This window comes from Emys orbicularis, chromosome 2 (assembly GCF_028017835.1).
Source record: "Emys orbicularis isolate rEmyOrb1 chromosome 2, rEmyOrb1.hap1, whole genome shotgun sequence".
Lineage (NCBI taxonomy): Eukaryota > Metazoa > Chordata > Testudines > Emydidae > Emys > Emys orbicularis.
The window spans coordinates 265,065,233-265,086,997 of NC_088684.1; the positions used below are offsets into that span (position 1 = coordinate 265,065,233).

At 44.5% G+C, this 21,765-nt stretch overlaps 1 protein-coding gene across 2 annotated transcripts in view; it reads left to right on the top strand.

Moving 5' to 3' along the window:
* The window catches only part of APBB1IP (amyloid beta precursor protein binding family B member 1 interacting protein), a 106,638-nt gene that overhangs the window by 55,965 nt on the left and 28,908 nt on the right, over positions 1-21,765 (top strand). For both annotated transcript variants that reach the window (XM_065398802.1, XM_065398801.1), the window contains exons 6-9: positions 3,649-3,808; positions 7,571-7,692; positions 16,375-16,449; positions 18,874-19,017. In XM_065398802.1, the coding sequence (XP_065254874.1) occupies positions 3,649-3,808; positions 7,571-7,692; positions 16,375-16,449; positions 18,874-19,017 (501 nt within the window). The remainder of the gene's footprint in view (positions 1-3,648; positions 3,809-7,570; positions 7,693-16,374; positions 16,450-18,873; positions 19,018-21,765) is intronic.

The window sequence follows — 21,765 nt, forward strand, 5'->3', positions numbered from 1 at the left end:
TGCTGCCCCGATTCTCCTCAGTTCCTCTAAACATGGTCTGTCATGTGGGGGGGCCATCCCCAACAATGATCCCCACAGGTGGTATTTGCTGTGTCTAGGCGAAGCCCACGTCAAGGAGCAGTGTTCGATTTTCAGATTGTTCACCAAACAGGCGTAGATGCTGAGGGATCTTCGTCTGAAGCAGCACCTGCTCGAACAGGGATGGAACAGATCCCGGTCAACTACTCCCTGGTACCACATAAGGAGGTCAGAGACCCTGTACTGTTGATTCTGGTTCCGACCCTGGGGCATCCATTGAGTTTGGTGCCGATGAGGGCAATGCCAGCGCCGGTTGATTCCGCACTGGTGGCATTTGAGGCGGCAACAGACCTTTTCTGCCTTTCTGTCCTGGTCTTGCCCTGGGTCCAGGACTTTTCCAAGACTTTGTGTTTTATAGCCCTGGTGGCTGGACAGCTCCTGAACCTGTGAGTGTTGGCACTGTAACTGGATGTTTACCTTCCACAGTGAGTGGAAGTGGGGCTGGTGCCAGGCTCAGTGCACTGGAAAAGTCTTCAGCATCCCTGCAACTAGCGCTGCCAATGTTACTGTGGCACCATCAATTACTTCGGTACCACTCCTGACTTGGTGTAAGGATCTGGGGACTAGAGTCTGGAACAGCTGATATTCCCACTGGGAGGCCATGCAGAGGCACAGCCAGGGAGCACCATGGAGAGTAGGTCCTGCAGGAAGTGCTGCCCAAGAGACGCAGAGTGACAGTACCCTGCAGCCCTCTGATTGGCCAAACACCCTCTTTAACCCCAACGGTTGCCCCAGGAAGTTGTCTGGGCAATCACACAGACTGCAATTTGCTGCAACACCAGACTTTGTTTGATCTCCGGTCTTCGACTCCAGCCTGACTCTGACTCATGCGATTCCTCGAACTACTGCTCGGCAACTACTGTCCTTGGTGGGCAGACCTCGGCCCAGTTGTGACCAGTAGGCAATACTGCCTACGCCCCAGTCTCTTACACTTTGGGATCAACGCTGGTGCCGGTACCAGAAACAACGAAGGTGTACTCGATGCCGCCAGTACCGTTTCCTCTGTCAGCACCAACTCCCTCATCATTCTGGGCTATGGACAAGTCAGAACAGTTGGTCGCAACCTCGGGGCTAGCTCCACCTTTACCCTCTGAAGCCTGGGACTCTTAGATCCCAACCTGGATGCCATTCTCCTCTCATTCTCCATCACTTGACCTGCATCAGGGCCATTCATGGAGTGCTATGGGTACCAGGATTGGCGCTCGTCTCTCGGTCAGGGTGGGAGCCCTTGACTTGGCACCTAGTGGTCACCAATGCCCTATCCATACCAGTGGCCTCCATGGGATGCTCCTCGTCTCACTGTCTAAGCCGAGATCTCCAGGCACATCTGTGGTGGTGACCATTGATCTGATTCAGGCCCAGGCACTGGGGAGCCTTCCCCTTGCGGCACCTCCAGAGTCATCCTGTCCAGGTCAGTCAGTCCAAGAGCAAAATCTGGCTCCGGCACAATTAACTGCTTCATCTTTATCCCCAGATGATTCGGCGCTGCCTGGCTCTTCCTCCCCTTTGGTTCTGGAGGATTTCAGGGCATACCAGGACTTTTTGTGGCACATGGATTTTTCTCTAGGTATCCAAGCAGAGTTCCTGCAGAAGAACACCCACAAATTACTGGATATCCTGCAGCCATCTGCCACTGGGGGTGTCGCCCTCCCTATTAATGATGATGTAATGTCCTGGGTCTTGAATTCAGGCCTGGGAGTCTCCAGACAGCTGCCACATCCTGGCCTTCACCCAATGGCTACTGAAACCTGGTGGGCTGAGAACTGATAGGGCTGTAGCCCCAGCCAAGGCACCACCCATGGGAGTTCTGATTGGAGGATCGCCCGGCTCAACTGATTGGTCCAACTATGCTATTTAAGCCAGGAGGAGGAACAGGTGCTTTCCTGTTGTGGCTGCATTGGACCCTGCTTCTGCCTGCCTCTTGCACCCAACCCTGTTCCTGGTTCCTGCTGTGCTCCTGGCTCCTTCCTTACCCCCGCCTTCACTCCTGTTTCCACCATGCTCTTGTTCCGTGCTTGATCCTTATCTCTCCTCCTGCCCTTACGCCTCACCTCCGATCTTCAGCTACCGGTCCTGGCTCCGACCCTGGCTTCTGACTTCTGACCGTGACTCTGGCTTTACCCCAATGGCTCTGGTAACTGGCAGTTGACTCTGGTGCTGACCCTTGTCTTCGTTCCCTAACCTGGATGCCTGCTCTGCCCACTAGACCTGACTCCTGCTCTGACTACTAGGCCTGACTGCCTACATCTTGGTCTCTGATGGCTGTGCTCCTTGAGCCTGCTGGAGCACACTGGCTTTGGTACCACTTGCAGCAAAGTGCATGGAGAAGTGCTCCTTCATTCTAGTGCAGGGATCTGAGAGCTTTTACTCCCATCCATCCCCAAATTCTCTAGTTGTAACCTCAGTGAACAATAGAGCCCAGCAGGGCAGGTTTAAGTCCACTACCAAGGGTAAGGACACTGAATGAATGGATCTGATGGGTAGAAAGATTTCTAGCCTTCTATCTGGACAGGACTAAACCGTTTCGTGCTTTGCCTCTCTTTGCCTCATATGCAGATCATATGACCATGTCAAGTACTCTCTTCACAGACGATCTTTAAATGGATGAAATCCTGTATCAAGACTGCATATGAGATAGCTTTGGCTATGCCCCCCCTCCCCCCCAGCAGGTGCGAGCTCATTCTATGAGAGCGCAAGCAACAGCAGTAGCGTTCCTAAGTAACCTCTCACTACTGGACATTGGCAGGGCGGCTACATGGTTGTCCATACATACATTTATGAACCAGTATGTCATTACCGCATCTTCCACGGTGGATGAAAGTTTTGGTAGGGCATCCTTGTTTGGGTAGACCCTGAGCCCTGTCTCCTGGGGTGGGTACTGCTTGTGAGTCACCTAAGTGGAATACATGGCTGCATCTTCTTAAAGAAAAAGCAATGGTTACTTACTGAACCTGGTTCTTCAAGATGCGGTGCAGATGTGTATTCCACAGTCCACCCTCCATCCTCTGTGTGTGGTTAGTGCGAAGGAACTGACGGGGGTCGAGGCAGTGCAACCTTTCATAGCCAGGGAATGGACTATGGCAATGCGGCATGAACACCGCTCCTCTATAGGTACTACTAGGCAAATCCACACCCAAGTGGAATACACATCTTCATCGTATCTTGAAGAATCACAGTTCCATAAGTAACCATTTCTTTCTAGCCTTCATTAAGAGCACTTTGTACTTGGCTACTCTGCCTAGCATTTTCCTTCATTGTACATTTACTAGACTTCAGAGAGGCAGAGTTGAAATTCTGCAATCTCTCTGTGAACTATTTCACCTTTCCTTGAGTTACGCCCAATACAAAGTTTAATTTTCTTTTTTTACAACAGATCTTTTTCTTTGGCGCCAACAGAATGTAAACGCTCCCAAGATATATTATTCTCCCAGTTCAGTGTAGTATGTGGTGCCTTTGAATCAGTAATAACCTTCAGCCTTAATCTTTCTTATCTGTTTTAGCAGATTCTTGACCAGCCTAACTTTTTATTCTCTGCTGAAATTAACTGACTCTATATGACTCTGTACTCAGCTTGTCGTCAAGGTGCACATGAATGATAACAGTAGTAAGTCCCTGATGGTGGATGAACGACAGGTGGCACGAGATGTTTTAGACAACCTCTTTGAGAAAACCCACTGTGACTGCAATGTGGATTGGTGTCTGTATGAAATATACCCAGAACTACAAATTGGTAAGTTTCATAGGGCAGAGAGCCTATCTGAGCTTATAGTATGTTTGTTCTACGGTACTGATAATTATTAAAAGTGAGACTATACTTCTGAGTTTTTCCTGCCCGAGTATCCATTTATGGGCTCTTTCTGTGTTGGAGGCATCACTGTTGAAGCAGTCTGTCTGAATTGTAGGGATTTGAGCACTGCCTGCTGTCAAAGTGATGCAGAAAGTACCAGTCCACCTCGTAGGTGGAACTTTGTGGTGTGGTGATGTACTGAGCCTCTGTCACTCTGGGGGAATGTATCTCCCACCCCTCAGTGCAGCAGACCATGGAGACTCCCTGTTAATGGCCGTTTTCATTATTCAAATTTTACACACACACAAAATGAACCAGTTGAATGATTATACAAAAAATCCCAGCTAAAGTCTTAGAAGAGAGAGTACAGTGGTGGAGTGCTATTGGCCAGAGTGATCTTGCTTGGGCCAACCAGTGCTGTAATTAAGCAAACATTTCTGAGCAGCATGTCAGTCATTTCTGATGTGCTTCACCTGTGGCTGGTTTTTTACGTACAGGTCATGTACGCTATAGTGCTGCTCCTCTTCAGTAGGGCTGCCACTCAGCTGGTGGTGCCTCATGACCCAAGGAGTAACATGCCTGCCAGGGCTGGCTTCTGAGCCCCTAGGGGACAGCTGGGTAAGAATTCACATGCTGTTTGGTACAATTTGATCAATGTGGTTTCAAAGAGGCCTCGAGGCCTGAATGGGATGGAAGGTTCTTTCCCTCTGGACTATCACAAATGTCTGTCTCTGGGCCATGTTCAAAATATATTAATGAAGAAAGAAATACTGCCATGACCTTCTCCCTGTGCGGCACTGGTCTGGAGAAATTGCAAACTGAAAATGGCCCTTAGAACGGTAAATGTATAAACTCACCTGGCCATAATATCCCAATGCAGATTTGAAAACATGCTAAGAAAGGTAACATCAAACTCATGACCAAAAAGTCCCAGGAATAATTATCCTTCTACAATATAAATCAGATGTGGTGAATGGTTAGAAAAGAGTCTGGGTGCCTCTGAACATGGAGATATTCATCTACTGGTGGGAGTGGCAGATACAGTAATTGCCTATCTACTCTTTCTACCCCATTAAGATGATACATGAAGCAATATTGCCACCTTCTCCTGTACCTGCTTATCTGAACTAAAGAGAGACTGGAAATGGCACAAGAAATGGCACAGACGTCACTTTGAATAATTTTAGAGTGTTTCCTTGCTTTGGGAAGTTGCTCTCTCTGGTCTGGTCTAACCTGGATAGAAATCCCTGAACACTGGATGATAGCATAGGGCCAAATTCTTTCCTGAACCACTGTAACCATTGGACCATGGCATTTACCTGTGTGTTTATATGATCTGAAATGCCATTTTGAATCCCCTGTCTTACAGCCAGAGGCAGAGGATATAGGGGAAATCACAGGGGAAGACATTGGGGTTGGTGTTCAGATGTTTTAAAGAAATAGAAATTATTTGTTGTATCGTAGCAATCAGAAGTTCCAGCTGTATTTAGAGCCCCATCATTTTTGGCACTTAAGATCTTACAGTCTTTCCACTGGTGTGAAAAATACTGTAGCAGAAAGAGATTTCGTTAATTCTCTTCAAATGTTTTAAAATGCAGTCTGCTGTTTATTCCTCCTTGTACATTTGTTCACAGGATTAAAATAGCACCATTAACATTCTTATTAAGCAGACTTACTGGACTACAACAGACTTCCATCAGAAAATGACACTTCATTGAACCCAAAATGCTTCACAGAAACATCTTGAGTTCGGTAAACTCTCAGTGAACCAGGCAGGTTCCCATAACGTGCCAGCTTGCACAGCTTCCAACGAGCCCAGTCTTCCAGGGTCCATGGCTCTGGGGCGGCCCTGCCATGCCAGGCTAGGATCCCTGTCATGGAGCCAGAAGCCAGCCCTGGGATGAACCCTGGCTCCAACTGAGGCTCAGCTTACAGCTCCACAGATAGCCTGGGGACAGGTTCCCAGGGTCTGCAGCTCTGGAGCATCCCTGCCCTGTGGACTGCCTGGGATCAGGGACTCCAGGGCTCAAGACTCCTGACCCAGCTGGCTTCCTAGGATGCCAGCCCAGGCACCAACAAGACTGGGAGTCTGGGAAGTTGGGGGGTACCCAACCCAGAGTAGTCTGCATGGTGGGGCAGCCCTGGGGGACCTGGCAGCTGCTGAGTGACAATGACATTCTGGTAAGTTTCACACTCCTATTTTCATTCAGCAGCTGTCAGATTCTCAGGGAACAAAGCAGTTTTTTTCAGGATTTCTGTTTCATGGGAAATTTTAAAAAAAATAATTTATTTATTTATTTTGCCCTGAAATTTCCCATGAACTGGAATTCCCATGTTTTGGCCAGCTCTAATCTTAACATTTGTACAAAGAAACTATACTCTTCTACGTCATTTCCCTGCATGAGAGTTCTAGTATATCCTTTTTTAATATTTCTTTGAGTAGCAAGCCCAAGAAGCCAATGTTTCAGATTAGTGAGTAGATATTCTGAAAAAAGTCCAAGCTATTTCTGTATCAGAACATCTTTGGTAGAGTACTGTACATATGTTTTTATCATACAAGTTATGTGGTTATGTAAATCAAATATCTATTCTTTCAGATAAATTGCATATTGAAAAATGTCATGAAGGTTTTCTGTGGCTTTAGTGTGGTACAACATTGGGCTGTATTTTGCAACAGAGCAATTTAACCACATAAAGAACTTGTACCCCGGTTTAGAGTCAACTGTATTCTTCTGTACTGTCATTGTGGCTGGGATTACTGTTAGGGCCACTGTTTTGAAAGTTATTTCCAAGTTACATTAATAGCTTTTAGGGCACAATTTACCCTTCTGTTCCTTACCTGTAATTATACAGTGGTTGATATTGTCAGTGGCTTTATTAAAAGTATTACAGAGCTTTGTGTTGCTGAGGAACAGCTGAGTACATTGAGACAGGCTCCCCACCTGAGCCTCTGTCACATCTGAAAGCACACAGTTGTTAAATCGTCAGAACTGAGTGTTGATGGACTATATAGTACCCTTCCATTTGAGGGAGTCTCAGAAGGGTATGAAACCCTAGAAAAGGCCATCAGACTGTGCTTCCTCATCTCCTCCCACATCAGTGCAGTCCAAGTTGTCTGAAGAGTGTGGTCACCAATGGCTATTGAAAGTAGAGCAAGAGTGCTCTTGGGAAACCTGCAGAGGTGTGCTGCACCCTTACTTAGCTGCTCAGGGACAAGGATGCCCATGCGCTTCCAGTGGCAAAGCATTTGCACCACTCCTTGCAGTGTCCGTTCAGAGATGTAGAAAGACAACATCAGCAATCAGAACTTTGGAAACAAGGATAAAAGGCTTGTGCAGGGCATGACAAGTTAATGCTGGCTCTGCAGCCATTAATCTATGTTCAGTTTCACAGCTAGCTTCATTATAAAACACACTACACAGAGCAGCTGTACTGACTACATCCCCCACCTGGCTAGCCGTGCCCCCTAACACATGTGCTGTATCCTACACATGGAGCTAGCACCAACGGGATGCCACAGCTACATAATACAGAGTTGCCTTTCCCTTTCATACCCCACCATTTTCATGAGGCTTGGCTCCCGTCTCTGCACTGGAAGGGACTGCAGGGCTCTGACCGATAATGGTTATATTCCGAGACAGGACTGTCTGTCTGCTGCCTCTGGAGTGCGTGTTTATCTTACACTGACCTTTCTTGTCCCCGTAGAAAGGTTTTTTGAAGACCATGAAAATGTTATCGAAATCTTATCAGACTGGACCCGGGACAGTGAAAATAAGGTTCTGTTTTTGGAAAAAAATGAAAAATATGCTGTGTTCAAAAATCCCCAGGTAAGGTAATGTGATATTGGCAAAATACTTTAAAATGATATGGATTAGTTTACGCTATGCCTGCTAGAGGTTTTATTGGCTTTAGTTCTGCCAGTTCTAAATGAGAAAAAACAAATCTGTGGTTTCAGTAACCAGGAAAAAAAACACGAGAGAGCTTTTCCTCTGTAGTATATTCGTAGGCCTTGTCTACACTGCTAAAAATGAGACCTTCAATTCCCCACTTATGTAGCTCCACTGGGGGGAGCAATGGTGAAAGCTATTGTGTAAACACAGAGCTCAGATGTAAAGATGATTGCAAATCAGAAACAGTGTTTGAACACAAGACCATCAGCACTGCAGCATGGACCTCTGCAACTTGAGCTAAAGGAGAAGCTCCATTAGCTGGTACTAGTAGTAGGCTGTTATCCTCTGTGGATCAGCCACTAGAGAGGAACATGACACAGTTCACATGCAGGTTATGTAAGCACTTACAATAACTTATTAAACATGTTTCTAAACTATTAAACATGCCTTCATCTAAAGATTAATCGGGTTATTATATTTTTGGGGGGAAGGATGTTATCCCTTACACTTTTGCCACCTACATGCTATCCAGCTAATGCTAGCAGCCATTGACAAAAGTTAGTGAGTCATACAATATAAGTCCTTTCCAGCATTTATCCGTAGCTTTGTTTCTATAATATACTTTTAAAAACACTTACAAAATAGGGCTTTCATCTTCAGATCTCCACTCTTTCATGAGGACGTGCACATCATCATGTTCATCCATTTGTGATATAATTTACTGTGCAATGGAAATCACATTAAGAGGCTGCTCCATGAAACTGCAGCAGTGACTCAGTTATTGAGATGGAAGGTCAGAAGCCCATGACTAAAGGCTGGAACATTAACACATATTGGGTTGCATGCACACAAAGAAGAAGACCTTAACGTCTGAAAGACTGAAATCACTCTGTAATGCAGCTGCAATGATGCTAGGCTGACCTTCTGGGGGAAAATAGTGTGTAAAAAAAAAAAAAAAAAAAAGCTAGCTGGCATTGACACTAAAATTCAAAGAGCCTAGAGAATAATAATTACCTGAGGAAGACAGTAATATGGGAGGGAAAAACCCCTCCTGGAAATGCTTTTGTTTCATACATTTGGATTAGATCATTCCCCCAGGGCAGCTGATGTTAAACTCACAAACCCAAATGTTAATCTCTTGTTTTTGAAACAGTCTCTGGTCTTGATTCTTCTCTTCTACCTGTTTTGATCTCCTGATTTGCACTGCTGTAAATGAGAAAGAATCAGGCCCTGTGGATCACATTGTGCACATTCCCTTTTGGTTTTGTAAAACTAATAGAAAGTATTTACACAATGGGCTTCAAATAGTAGTTCCTCTATCAGGACAGGCTCCTGGGTTTTTGCCGCCACAAGTGGCGGAAAAAAAAAAGCCACGATCGCGATCTGTGGCAATTTGGCGATAGCTCCACCGTGCCGCTTTCTTCTTCGGTGGCAGCTCCTTCCCTCTGAGAGGGGGACCCACCGCCGAAGAGCCTGACGTGCCACCCCTTCTCCTTGGCCGCCCCAAGCACCTACTTGCTGAGCTGGTGCCTGGAGCCGGCCCTGTGCTCTATGCTTCTGTTCTGCTACCACTGATAAGCTAGTGGAGACAGCTATACCTATGAGAGCCCTATGAGTTGGTGCCTGTATCCTGAATTTATGGACTCCTGTTTCTGTCCAAGGGATGATTTATTAGGGGTTAAACTCGAACAGCGATGCTAAAACTAAAAGTAAAATTAAGAGGTGGTGTAAGAATTCCAAATAACTTAATAACCATGAAGAATTCCATGCATGAATATCTATGTCCAGAGAAGGTGGTGTAACTGTAGCAGGCAAAAGTCCACTTAAGGGACACTGAACTGCAAATTTAGTTCATTAAAGTTTAATAGTTTCAGGCAGGTACTACACCTGTCCCTCTGCTAATGCCTGTGGCTTTACAATCTGATTCCTATTTTTTAAATTTGTTTTTCTCTCCTCCACTGCCATGTGAAAGACCCACACAAACGAGTGAAATTGACTATACACTGAGTGCAGTCAAATGCACAAGCAAACAGAAAATAGAGAAGTGTTTTTGCCCAGTACCTGCTGTTAGTTGTTATATGTCCCAATAGCAGGTAAGAATATTTTAGACGGGAGCATGATTTTTAAATTGACAGTGTCCCTCAAACAAATGCTTATTTTCCTGGGATCATAACACAAGAACAGACTTTATACAATTTAATTTACATACTATTTTTAGGCACTTGCATTCCTATTGCTGCTTTTTTCTTAGAGGAATTTCATATTTATGAATCTTTCTCACTTACCACCTGTTCTTCCATTCGCTAACAGAAGTGGAGGAGAGTCTATCCTAGAATATAGAAGATGGGCTGCAGTAACTTTATTAAACAATTTGATGGAAGCCAAGTTTGAAGATTAGTTTCTTGGCCCCTACTTAGCTTTGATTTTAGCTGCTGACGGCTCCTCCAGATTCATGTTCGTGAACTTTGAAGTGATAGGGCTGTGCAGATACAGTCTGATATAGAATTATGAAAAACACCATCTGCACTACAGCGCATCATTGCTTTAGCATACCGTCAATATGACTTGAACATACAGACCAGATACAGTAGCAGGGAGTTGCTGAACACAGATTTATTTTAATTCATTTTGTGCCTATAGTTTAAGTTGCCTTTATGTTATATAAGTAGCTCATTCTAAAAGGGACTTTGGCCATCTCTTAGTCTGGCCCTGCATTTTGGAAAGTCTGACCAAAACAGTCCAGCCATTTTCAAGTGAGTAAGATTTTGTGCTATCAAAGACAAAAAACAAAAGCCACTTTTGTTAATATTAAAAATAATGTTAGTCTTTTTTTTGAACAGCTCTAATGTCTCTGATTTTGGTACAGACTTCTCATTTGGTATAGAACTAATCCCTACGTTAGCCGTACACCATTTTGTGGACTGGGGAAAATCCATTTAGATTTGGTTGATTTTGTAATGGTTTAAAGGCTATCTTGTGCTCTCCCTTGCATTTTTTTTAAAGCCAACAAAGATTGCTTAACTTTCTGTTGGCACTGCACATAGGTAATTTCTGATTTCTTATCACTATCTTGGCTATGCATTTGCATGGCTATGAGAGTGGAGGGCAATTTGTCAGTTCATATGCCAGTGTGTCTAGAAGAACTTTCGGGAGCATAGACCTTTTGGAACCTTGCCTCATTCCCTCCCGTGTTCAGTGATGTATAGATTGATGTGGCCTTGCTTCACTGAGTGGGCATCTTGTGCAGGATACAGCATTCTATATGACAGAATTGATTTCTTTTATCTTTCTTTGGTGGAGGGGAGGGACTGGGCTGTTATATCAAAAATAACTACTGTATTACATGAACACAAAGGCTTCAAAAAGCAGAATCTGAAAGTTGGGGGGGGGGGGCAAAGTTAATGTTACCTGAATACCGTAACTCTGCCCCCTTATGTACATGCATTATGATGCAGTCTGTAATTATGACCATTTTCTATTTTATTTTATTTTATTTATTTATTTATTTTGCAGGAAACTCACACAGTGATTCAGAGAATCCTTGCCTCATTCAGTTGACAGTTTGGATGATGGGGAGTTAATGAGGTATAGATCCATTCATTGAGCTACTGCACCCCATCCATTCTGTGCACTGGTGGCTGCAGGGATCCTCTGGAAATATACTGTAATCAATAACTGTTCCCCTGCACAAGGGGCCTGAACTAAAGTCATTCAGGCACCCTTAGCAGTGGCATTTCCTGACTTTTGAGAGCTTCACTTTGCAACTGTAATACTCTTTTAACGTAGTTTAAGCAAAAAATTATATATTATAACAACAGGAAAGTTGTTGCTTTGTATCAGGGATGGTCTAGACAGTATTTGGTCCTGCCATGCGGGCAGGGGACTGGACTCGATGACCTCTCGAGGTCCCTTCCAGTCCTAGAATCTATGAATCGACAAGTAGCTGCCACATTGCACTCTAGATGGAGTTGCGCTTCTGTGGTGGGTGAAAAGTGGATGAAAGGGCCTATAGAAAGATTATTGCTTGTAACAAAATCTATTTACAAATACCAAGAACCTGGCACGCAGACTTCAGGGAATTAGAGCACAAGAGCCAGGGATATTGTTTCTGCCATATTCAAAGTTCAGTCTGTTTCCATAGCATTATTGGTGTGCATGACGCTATTCAGCATCATCTTCTATGTAGCTGAAGCTCATAGTGCTTATACACTAGAGAGAAAATGATGGTAGTGCAGTTCCCTCCTCTTCCTCCCCCCCACGGCCAGCACCGCCAGAGAACACATAATATCCCTAAACCGGCATGTTCTGCACAGCTCCTGTGACTTCGAAGACCATAAATACAAAGCACATGGTGAACCTAAGCTGGCCAGAGAACCCCTTTGAGAATTCCTCGTGTGTAGGAGGAGTTTCCGCTGGTATGAAGAAGGTGGAGCCGGTGTAACCGCTATCTCTGCTAACTCTGTCACTGCACTGCCCAGCATGGGGAGAGAGGGAGGGGACATGGTACAGTGAAGCTCCGGACACACCCCATTTTCCACTGGCACAACGTCCCTTAGGGAAGTTACACTAGTGGCACATGTTAATGCTCCCCCCCCACCCCACAGCATTAGATAGCTCCGAAGCCAGGCACAGCAGAATCAGGGAACCCCACTTGGCTCCCTAACAGCCGCTGTTCTTGAGCTCTCTCTGGGCACAGTGGAGAATTCATCCCAGAAAGTTAGGCCCAAGAATCTGATAATCTCCCTCTTCAGCAGCAAAGATCCTTAAACAAACAAGCAGCCATTCCAATGCAAGTGCAAATACATGATTCATTTGCTTTTAGTACTACTTTCAAAGTTGTTGTTCTTGTGTTGTATTCCCAGAGAATCACTCCATCTGTTAAGGAGTCTCAGTTCCCTACCACAGACAGACATATCCTCCTTTGCAAACAAGAGAAATATTCATGCTTGGGAGGTTTGTGTGTATATGGAGGGAGGTCTCCAGCAAATCCAGGCAGCATTCACATTAATGGCCTGACTCTCCCAACCCTGAAACACTTCTCTCCAGGGTCTTTGCAGAAGGGAAACAGTTTGTCTTTTAATATGACCTTTGACTATTGGACTTGGAATGACCTCTTGTGAACACATGTGGTCCCCTAGCTCATGATGAATGGCATTCTGATCAATGGTAGACCACACAGTGATACAAATGTAGCAAGTGCAGTATGCAGTCTCCTCCCCTGGGCCTAATCCATTGAAGGATAATAAAGGTCAGATACTGTCAGATTTCAGGAATAGAGGGGACATACAAGAGGTGAACCATAATAAATGAAATCCATGTTGGCAAGGGAAAGATGAAATGATACATCTGTATAGCATAGGATTGGGTGGCAAAACACTCCTGCACTGACAAAAAGCAGCCTTATTCGTGATGCCACCTGGTTGTCATTACTGAAATTCTCTCTCTACCACTGACTGTAGGCACAGGGTGGTCTGTTTTTCCTAAATAAATGCCAGATGCTGTAATGTAAATCACACATAGTCAGAGGACCTTTGTGGTCTCATTAAGGCCATCAGCAGTCATTCCGAATCTGCGCATTGGTAGCTACACCAGGGCCAGGTTGTGACAATCCAGGGCCCTAACCACACATCAGGGTTTCCTATGGCCCCTTCCCTGCTGAGCTGATAGTGGCAAAGGCCCCCACACTAGAGCCTTTTCCTGGGTTAGTGGGGTCCTCCTACAGCTCTGTGTTGGTCCAGAGAAGGAGGAAGTTTCAGTTTACCCAACAATCTAACTTTGTGTGGACTACAGTCCATCCTACCTGAAGGGGAACCCCACCCAGCCAAGCAAAGTCGTAATGGGACTTGTTCTGCTATATTCCCTGCATGCTTTTCAAAGTTTCCCCATTTGTGTGCAGGGGCTCCTGCCAACACCAATGCAGCAGAGCCATGATTGCATGGCACCACAGAGTTCTCTGCTCAGAGCAGGAGGAGGTGTCTGATTAGCAACTGCACTGAGATGAATGTGGTACTTCACCTCATCAGAGCTGTTGTTTCAGGCTATCTGCAGACTTAGGCAGGCATCACTGCACCAGCTAAGCTCAGGACACATTTTCAAGGCTTTTTTTACAACCAAGAGGGCTAGAAATACATTTATTTCCAAATGAAAGCAGAGATGCCAATATAATCCTGGGATTCCAGGAGCTGTGGCCCTAGACCAGTGGTTGGCAACCTGCAGCCCACAGGCCGCACGCGGCTCATCAGGGTAATCCACTGGCGGGCCACCAGACAGTTTGTTTACATTTGCATGGCTGCCCGCAGCTCCCAGTGGCTGTGGTTCACTGTTCCCGGCTGCGGTTCGCTGTTCCTGGCCAGGAAGCGGCGTCCAGCATGTCCTTGTGGCCTGTGCTGCTTCCCACAGTTCCCATTGGCCTGGAACAGCAAACCACAGCCACTGGGAGCTGTGGCGGCCATGCAAATGTAAATAAACTGTCTGGTGCCCACCAACGGATTACCCTGGTGGGCCGCAGGTTACCCACCATTGCCCTAGACCCATGTATTTACCTTAATCTAGCCCTGGACTATGAACTACAGATTAGCCATGTGCTCAGGTAGCTAGTAGCCAGTCTAGTCTTTCCTACTTCTGGGAATCCTGAATCTGAGTTCCATTTTGTTTCTAGCAGAAAATAGCTCAGTTTTGAATGTTCATTGTTTGATTGTTGCTGTGGCCATGGCAGGAGCGTAGGGCGAAGTGCGGCTGTTGGTGCTTTTAGGCTTGCCTGTTTGACACTGTGCATTTGAAGGTCACTTTTTTTAAAATAAGTGTTGCTCCAGGGGTCTCCCTGAAAAAATAAACCGTCTTGAACAAGCCCTGCTCTCCCACAAAGCTGCTGTGCAAAACGCTGCTTGAGGAGGAAGATGTGGTTACATGGTCATGGGGTTACATGGGTTCTTCAATTGCTCTCTGTGCTGCCTGGTGGCAGTAGTCTCCAATTAGCTGCTTGCACATGAAGGTGGAGTTCGGTTACATTTTCTGGTATAACCATAACATGTTCCTCCTTTAACTGGGAAATGTTACCAAAAGAGAAACAAGACATTGCAGATCCATGACACATTTTGGCCTTTGTTGATTTCTAGGACAAATCTGCATGTAAATATGTCATCTGACTTTCAGAACTCTTGAGGACACACAAGTCTCACTGAAGTCAATGGGAACTGCTGGTGGGTTTTGGGGGAGAAGAGAAAAGAGGGAAAAAAATCACACTCTTTACGCTGGATTTAGGAGAGTAATTTTAGGTAGCCAGCTTTCAAAAAATGTGGCAGAATTCTTCCTGGATGAAACAGGTTTTGTTTGCAGGATAGGGGCCATAAAGCAAACAATTAACCTTATTCATAATTCAACCAAAGCCAAAGGGACTATTTACAAACATCAAGTTATTTTCCTACTTTGGTCCCAGGCCAGCAGACCTTTAGGGTTAGAAGCTGCCAACAGATTTGGGCCTTGGTTTTTACCGGAGCATGATCCTGACCTTCACAACTGCAGATACAGTTTTGAGTCTACAGTTAAATGTGGGTGCAGCTGTACCCCTTCAGACAGCACAGCGACATTGTCTGGAGGTGCAGGTAGGCTTCTGAATGGATGCAATTGCAGGTGAGGATACTTGCACCCACAGCGCTGGAGGCATTGTTTCAAAGTTTAGGCCCAAGTCTCAAACAATGAGTTTGATGCTAGGTGTGGTGGTGTACACGCAGTGTCTGTCAACAAGAATGCAAAATTACCCCTTGGCCTTCAAATGACTCCTTGGACAAAAAATACTTTCCTGCATGGTGAAATAATGCAACATACAAATGCAGAAATAAGGAACTCTGTAAAATCTACAGTGTCCAAACACTTGTTATTAAATAATAAAGAACTGTGGCACATGCACAGCTCAATTTCTGAAGCAATGCACACCATAAAAATTGATTGCTAGAAAATTATGCATTCAGTTCTTGGCACTACATTTTTCTTCATCATGTACTAATCTGCTGCATAATCCTCAATTATGTTCTGTAACACCCATCTCTAGGAATCCACAATGTTGTTCAAATTGAAAAAATAAAATCAAACCCACTGACCCAGAATAGAAGCCAAACAAAATCAAGAATTGAGCCACGTTTTTTTGAAGTAAGGTGTTGGGGTGGGGGGTGTTGGTATGCAGGGCCGGCCCCAAGCAGCCAAAAAAAAAAAAAAAAAAAAAAAGCCGCGATTGCGATCTGCGGCGGCAATTCGGCGGAAGGTCCTTCGCTCTGAGCGGGAGTGAGGGACCGTCCGCCGAATTGCCGCCGAATAGCTGGACCTGCCGCCCCTCTCCGGAGTGGTCACCCCAAGCACCTGCTTGCCAAGCTGGTGCCTGGAGCCGGCCCTGGGTGTATGTATATGGGCAAATTGAATTTTAGATTGAGAAACTGACGTATAAACTCCAATAGGCAGCTTTAGTGAAGGTTTCCTGTAATGAGATTTGAAGAGCAATGCTTGGATACCTGCCTCTCACACCATCTAGCTCAGTGCACAATATAGAACGGCTGAATAATGATGTAATTTGGTCATTTATATTCTTTGTCTTTTCTGTTCAACATCAACCTCTTGTATTTTAATCAGAATTTCTACCTGGCAAACAAAGGAAAAAATGAAGGCAAGGAAATGAATGAGAAAAACAAAGAGTTTCTCCTGGAGGTAAGTCAGCGATGCCAGTGCTGATGCAGCAGAGTGCCTCAGCCTACATCTGCTCTTAGCAGCAGTGCTTAGTTCTTTGTTTGCTAATGTGTAACAGGAAGTTCTGTGTTTATCAGCTTTGTGTTTGGCTGTGTAGAAAGCTATTCAACTTCATCTGCAGCTCACCACTGAAAGCATAGACCAGGGATGGCCAACTTGTGTCTCCAGAGCCACATGCGGCTCTTCAGACGTTAATATGCGGCTCCTTGTATAGGCACCGACTCCGGGGCTGGAGCTACAGGCGCCAACTTTCTAATGTGCCGGGGGGGGGGGGGGGGGGGGGAATGCTCACTGTTCAACTCCTGGCTCTGCCACAGGCCCTGCCCCCACCCCTTCCTGCCCCCTCCCCTGAGTCTGCCATGCCCTCGTTCCTCCCACCACTCCCACTCAGAGCCTCCTGCATGCCACAAAACAGCTGATCAGGAGGTGCGGGGAGGGAGGGAGAGGCGCTGATTGGTGGAGCTGCTGGTGGGTGGGAGGTGCTGGGGAGCGGTGGCGGTGGGGAGCTGATGGGGGGCTGCTGATGTATTACTGTGGTTCTTTGGCAATGTACATTGGTAAATTCTGGCTCCTTCTCAGGCTCAGGTTGGCCACCCCTGGCATAGACTCTACTTCGTGTTATATTTTTATTATAAAACATAGTGCAGATAATTCCTTTCTTCTGTTAGGTGCCAGTCCTACAAATATTTATACGTGTGCTTAGCTTTTTTCTACAGTGAATAGTCCCACTGATTTCAGTTAAGTGAAGCACCTGCTTCAGTGTTTACAGGACTGGGGGCTGAACAAGGACGGCAGGAGATTAGGAGCATTGCACTTTCACAGTCCTCTGAAGAGGCACCTGCAATCATGGTTCATCTTAGCTCTGACATTGTTGCAGAAATGCTTTGCTTGCAAGATCCCCGATAGAGCATTACCAATAGTCTAAAACACTCCTGGGCTAGAATCAGATTGGCTTATTATTTTTTAAATCATTAAGACTGATCAATAATGATAATAATGAAATAATTAGTTGCTTTTCTTTCCAGTTAAAGTAAGTAAATTCCTCCCCCCAGTTTTTGTTTCATGTACTACATGCTGGGTTGTACCATGAAAGGACTCCATGCTTGTAAAACTAAACTGTCTCTTTTAAAGAAAACTATTCACAGAGATGCTGCCGCAAGCACTCAAGCCACATGCATACAGACTAACTTCCTGATTCCTCTTCCAAACTCTTCCAGTCTGCAACGTGAGTTCCTCCTTCCAAGTTCCATGCAGGTTACTACAGTTACTAGTGTTAGTTCTGCAGCCAGCTTATACAAGCAGCCTTTGGATTTGATTCCAATTTAAGCCTGTTTATCTTCTGACCCTTCTTCTTGAAAGTTCAGTATGCCAGTCTACTGTGATGAGAGAGAAATCTAGACTTATAACAAACGATGATCACAGAACTAAGGGAATGAAAAAAACCTTTTGTTTTGTGCGAGCATTTTGGCTTTGATGCAAGTACAGGAAGAGGATAATCTAAACTCAGATGCCTGGGGATTCCCACTTTCGAATTAGTGCATGATAACAACGCCACCAAATATCAGCAAGCAGAGAGCTGTCCATAGTAACTTCTAAATGAGAAAATAAAGTATGTTGACATTAGAGATTACCCTGAGTGTTCTACACCTCATAACAGGAGCTCTTCCATGGCCAACAATAACATGTATTTGTTCACATGGTTTGTGAATGCTGGTATGTGCTTAAAAATAAGTATTAATAGAAATCTCTCATCTTTGATTTTATTTTAAAGTTCTTGGTGCCTTTAGGAGCAGTTTCTAGGGTATTAAGTATTTCCCTAAACAACCTAGAGATGTTGCAATAGTCAAAAACCCAAGCATGTGAGAATAATGATGCCAAGCATTTTATTCTATCTTCCTCAGCAGAAAATGCTTTCTCTGGTTAAAGTCTTTAGTAGGTTATTGCAAATCCTTCACTAAGTAATATCTGTTTCTGGTCCAGGACTAGGGGTGGCCAGAAATAGAAGTCCACCACTGTGCAAAGAGCCTAATGGTAGAGCCTAATGGTAGAAGTCTACCTATATGGTAGAGCCTAATCCACTACTTAACCCTTAAATGTTTAGTCTGGGGCTTAAGAGAAGGGAATGAGCTAGCTGTGTGTGGGCCCTCTGCTGTGAGGACCGTTTCCCAGCACAAGTGTCTAAAAAGAAGGCCCAAGTCCCACATGAACACTTTAACATGGAAAACTCACATTTACATGTTTGACTCTGTTCCATAACTGGGCTCCCCATCTTTATACATTCACTGTTGCAGAAAATGTCTGTTTTTAAGTGAACAATTTGCTGTTGTTTATTAATATGGGTGCTCACATCCATTTATTTTGTATAATCCAATTCTTGCTGCACAGGAAAGCTTCTGTGGGACGTCTGTCATTGTGCCAGAACTTGAAGGGGCCCTTTATTTGAAGGAAGATGGAAAAAAGTCCTGGAAGAGGCGCTATTTTCTTCTACGAGCGTCTGGAATTTATTACGTCCCCAAGGGAAAGACCAAGGTCAGGAAATCAAAGGAATCATTTTAGCAGTAAAGCAATTCATGTAGGTGAAAGTGAAGAGCTCCTGAAGTCACATTTTGAGAGCAATGGCTGGTGCATCTGAGACAGATTTTTTCCTTTGACTGTGACACTTGTGCAAATATTAGAATGTAGTCACAGAAATCCTGTACAGTTCCTCCCATTTTTGTTTCTGCAGTTAGATAAAAACATTGGGTGAAATCTTGCCCCTCTTGAAGTCAACGGGGGGGAACCCCAATGCCCTTCATCTGGCACTTTGCTGCAAATAATGCCTTTACTTCATATCTGGTTCCTTGTGGAAGGGAATTTAAGAAGTTTGCAAACAGTCTCACTCTATATAGCAAAATGGAAGTACAGAAAACCTGACGTTGTTTATAACAAGCCTCAGTTGAAAGCTCTAGTCTGGCTTTTATAGTCTCTGTGTGTAACCAACTTGCCATGCCAACAGCTGTGGCAGGGAAGTGCTCTAAAGTCTTTATGCTATTATATGCCAGACATTTTTCCTGAAGTGATCTTTGCCTAGAGAATATGTTGTGCCTTTTCAGCTTTTTAAGGCTGTACTCTGTAGAACAAGAGGTGAGACAGAGGCGTTCAGGTTCACAGAATCTAATACAGTGACATTTACCATTACCGGGTATTGAAAGAGTCTGAGTTGCCAGCCCGCAGTGGATAAGCAAAGGAGCCTGAAGTGCACTGCAGAAGGGGGCTCATTGCTGCTCATTTCTAGAATAACATCCTTGATACTGACTTTTGGGTACTGGGAGCTGTTGGCAGTTTTATATTCTGACAAGTGCTGCCGCTTATGGCTCTTAATGCTTCAGGTTTGCTTTGGATGAAAATGCTTGTGCCAGTGACTGAGTCTCCCCATACCCAGAGCTAATGATGTACACCGAGTCAATGGGACTTAATTTTTTTGTCATTCCCTGAATAAATCACAATGAAAGAAATAGTGATCAACTTAAAAAATAAGAGACAAGTCCGCCAGTGGGTGGCAGAGGCATGCAGTGCCTCTACTCAGGTGTCCCAGGTACAGAAACAGACTAGGACCCAAGTCCGGGCAAAATGCAGCATCAATTAGATGACTGCCCTGCTTGTACTGCACTTTATAGAATGGCTGTGTCTGACTTCTAAGGTAGTGGTCATCTGGGCTTTCCACTCCGCAATGAATCTCCCACCCATACAGCACTCTTACCAAACAGACTAGAACTCTGATTGGAAGGATTTTCTCCAATCACAATGCAGATTAGTGAAATACTCTCATTCCAAGAATGGTGGACTATGAAATTGGTCTAACTCTTTGTAGCAAAATGGAACTAAAGAAAATCTGACGTACCTTGAGCTATGTTTAAAAAAATAAAATGAGCACTTTATATTGACCGTTCACAATATATCTAGGCCCAACAAACATGCAGTTAATTTTGCATACCCTAATATTTAGGTCTATGCTTGTTTTGTGAGTGCAAGTCAGGCCCTAAAACTTTGAGAAAGTGTCCTTGACTGTAATCGTGTCACTATTTCTACACCAGCCATTGCTTCAAACCGTTCGTCCACCTAAGTATCATTCTCCTTCCCACAAACTGACATTAATGGAAAGTCCAAGAAATTAGCAGCACCAAACACACAAGTTACTTGTTTAAACTTTTTTCGTTAAATTATGTAGTTAAAGTCTTGTTTTGTCTGGTCATGCAATAGGAATAACATTATGGCTTTGCAATAAATGACTTATCTCCTACATAAGTTGTTACTTCCCCTACTTATCTGTGATGAATGTTTCCCTTTAAATAATTGTATCTGGATTGGACTCAACCATGAATTGGTTCCTAGGAAAAGCAAGAACTCCTTTGTCATTCCCATTGAAGGCTTGGTGTTGAGGTTGCCCGTAAGCTTCACTGATTTGAATGCACTCAGTATGAAATCCTAGCCCCATTGCAGTCAATGGCAAAACTCACAAAGACTTCAGTAGGAACTTCAGGTTGGGTACTGAACAGGGAGATGCTTACAGTTAATACCAACGCGTTCCAGAGAGCAGAATTCACACTACTGTACCCTCTTGTCAGGTATTTAGATGGAGCTACCACTTAATGGCAGTGTTCATAAATGCACTATCAGTGTGAATAAAATGACCCCAAGGAAGTATCTTAATGAGAGTGTAACAACAAGCAAGCATGTGACACTAAAATATGACCTCCACCCCCAAGGAGAGAAGCTCTTTGAGGTGTCCAGTGTACATAAATTTACTAAGTATATGGGCATATTCAGAAATATATGGAGATAGAACCGTTTTTGCATTAACATGTATAAAGAGTATGAAGGTTATACATTGTACCCAGAAATCCTTAACACAGCGAAGTGTGCCAACAAACACCTTGTTGCCACAGCAACACAGTATGAACAAATAATAGGTAAACTACGGTGGTAGACAGAAAGATACCAGTGCGTGGCGATGAGATGGGAGGGGGGCTGGAATTGTCTTTTTAAGTCAATTTTGAAGGAGGAACAGATGAAATGTGGCTCATTTACTCTCGGAATGTACAGTCAATGTGTGTACATTTACACAAGGGAAAGGCAGTTGCTTAGAATAAAAACTATTTAGACCCTAACACCATTTTCCCCCTAGAACTGCAGGAGCATCATTGCAGAACCTACATCTATTTTAATCAATTAGTTTTTTCCTACTAGGCACCACTGTCTTCAGTAAGGATAACAGTTCACTGACTTGGAAACAAAACA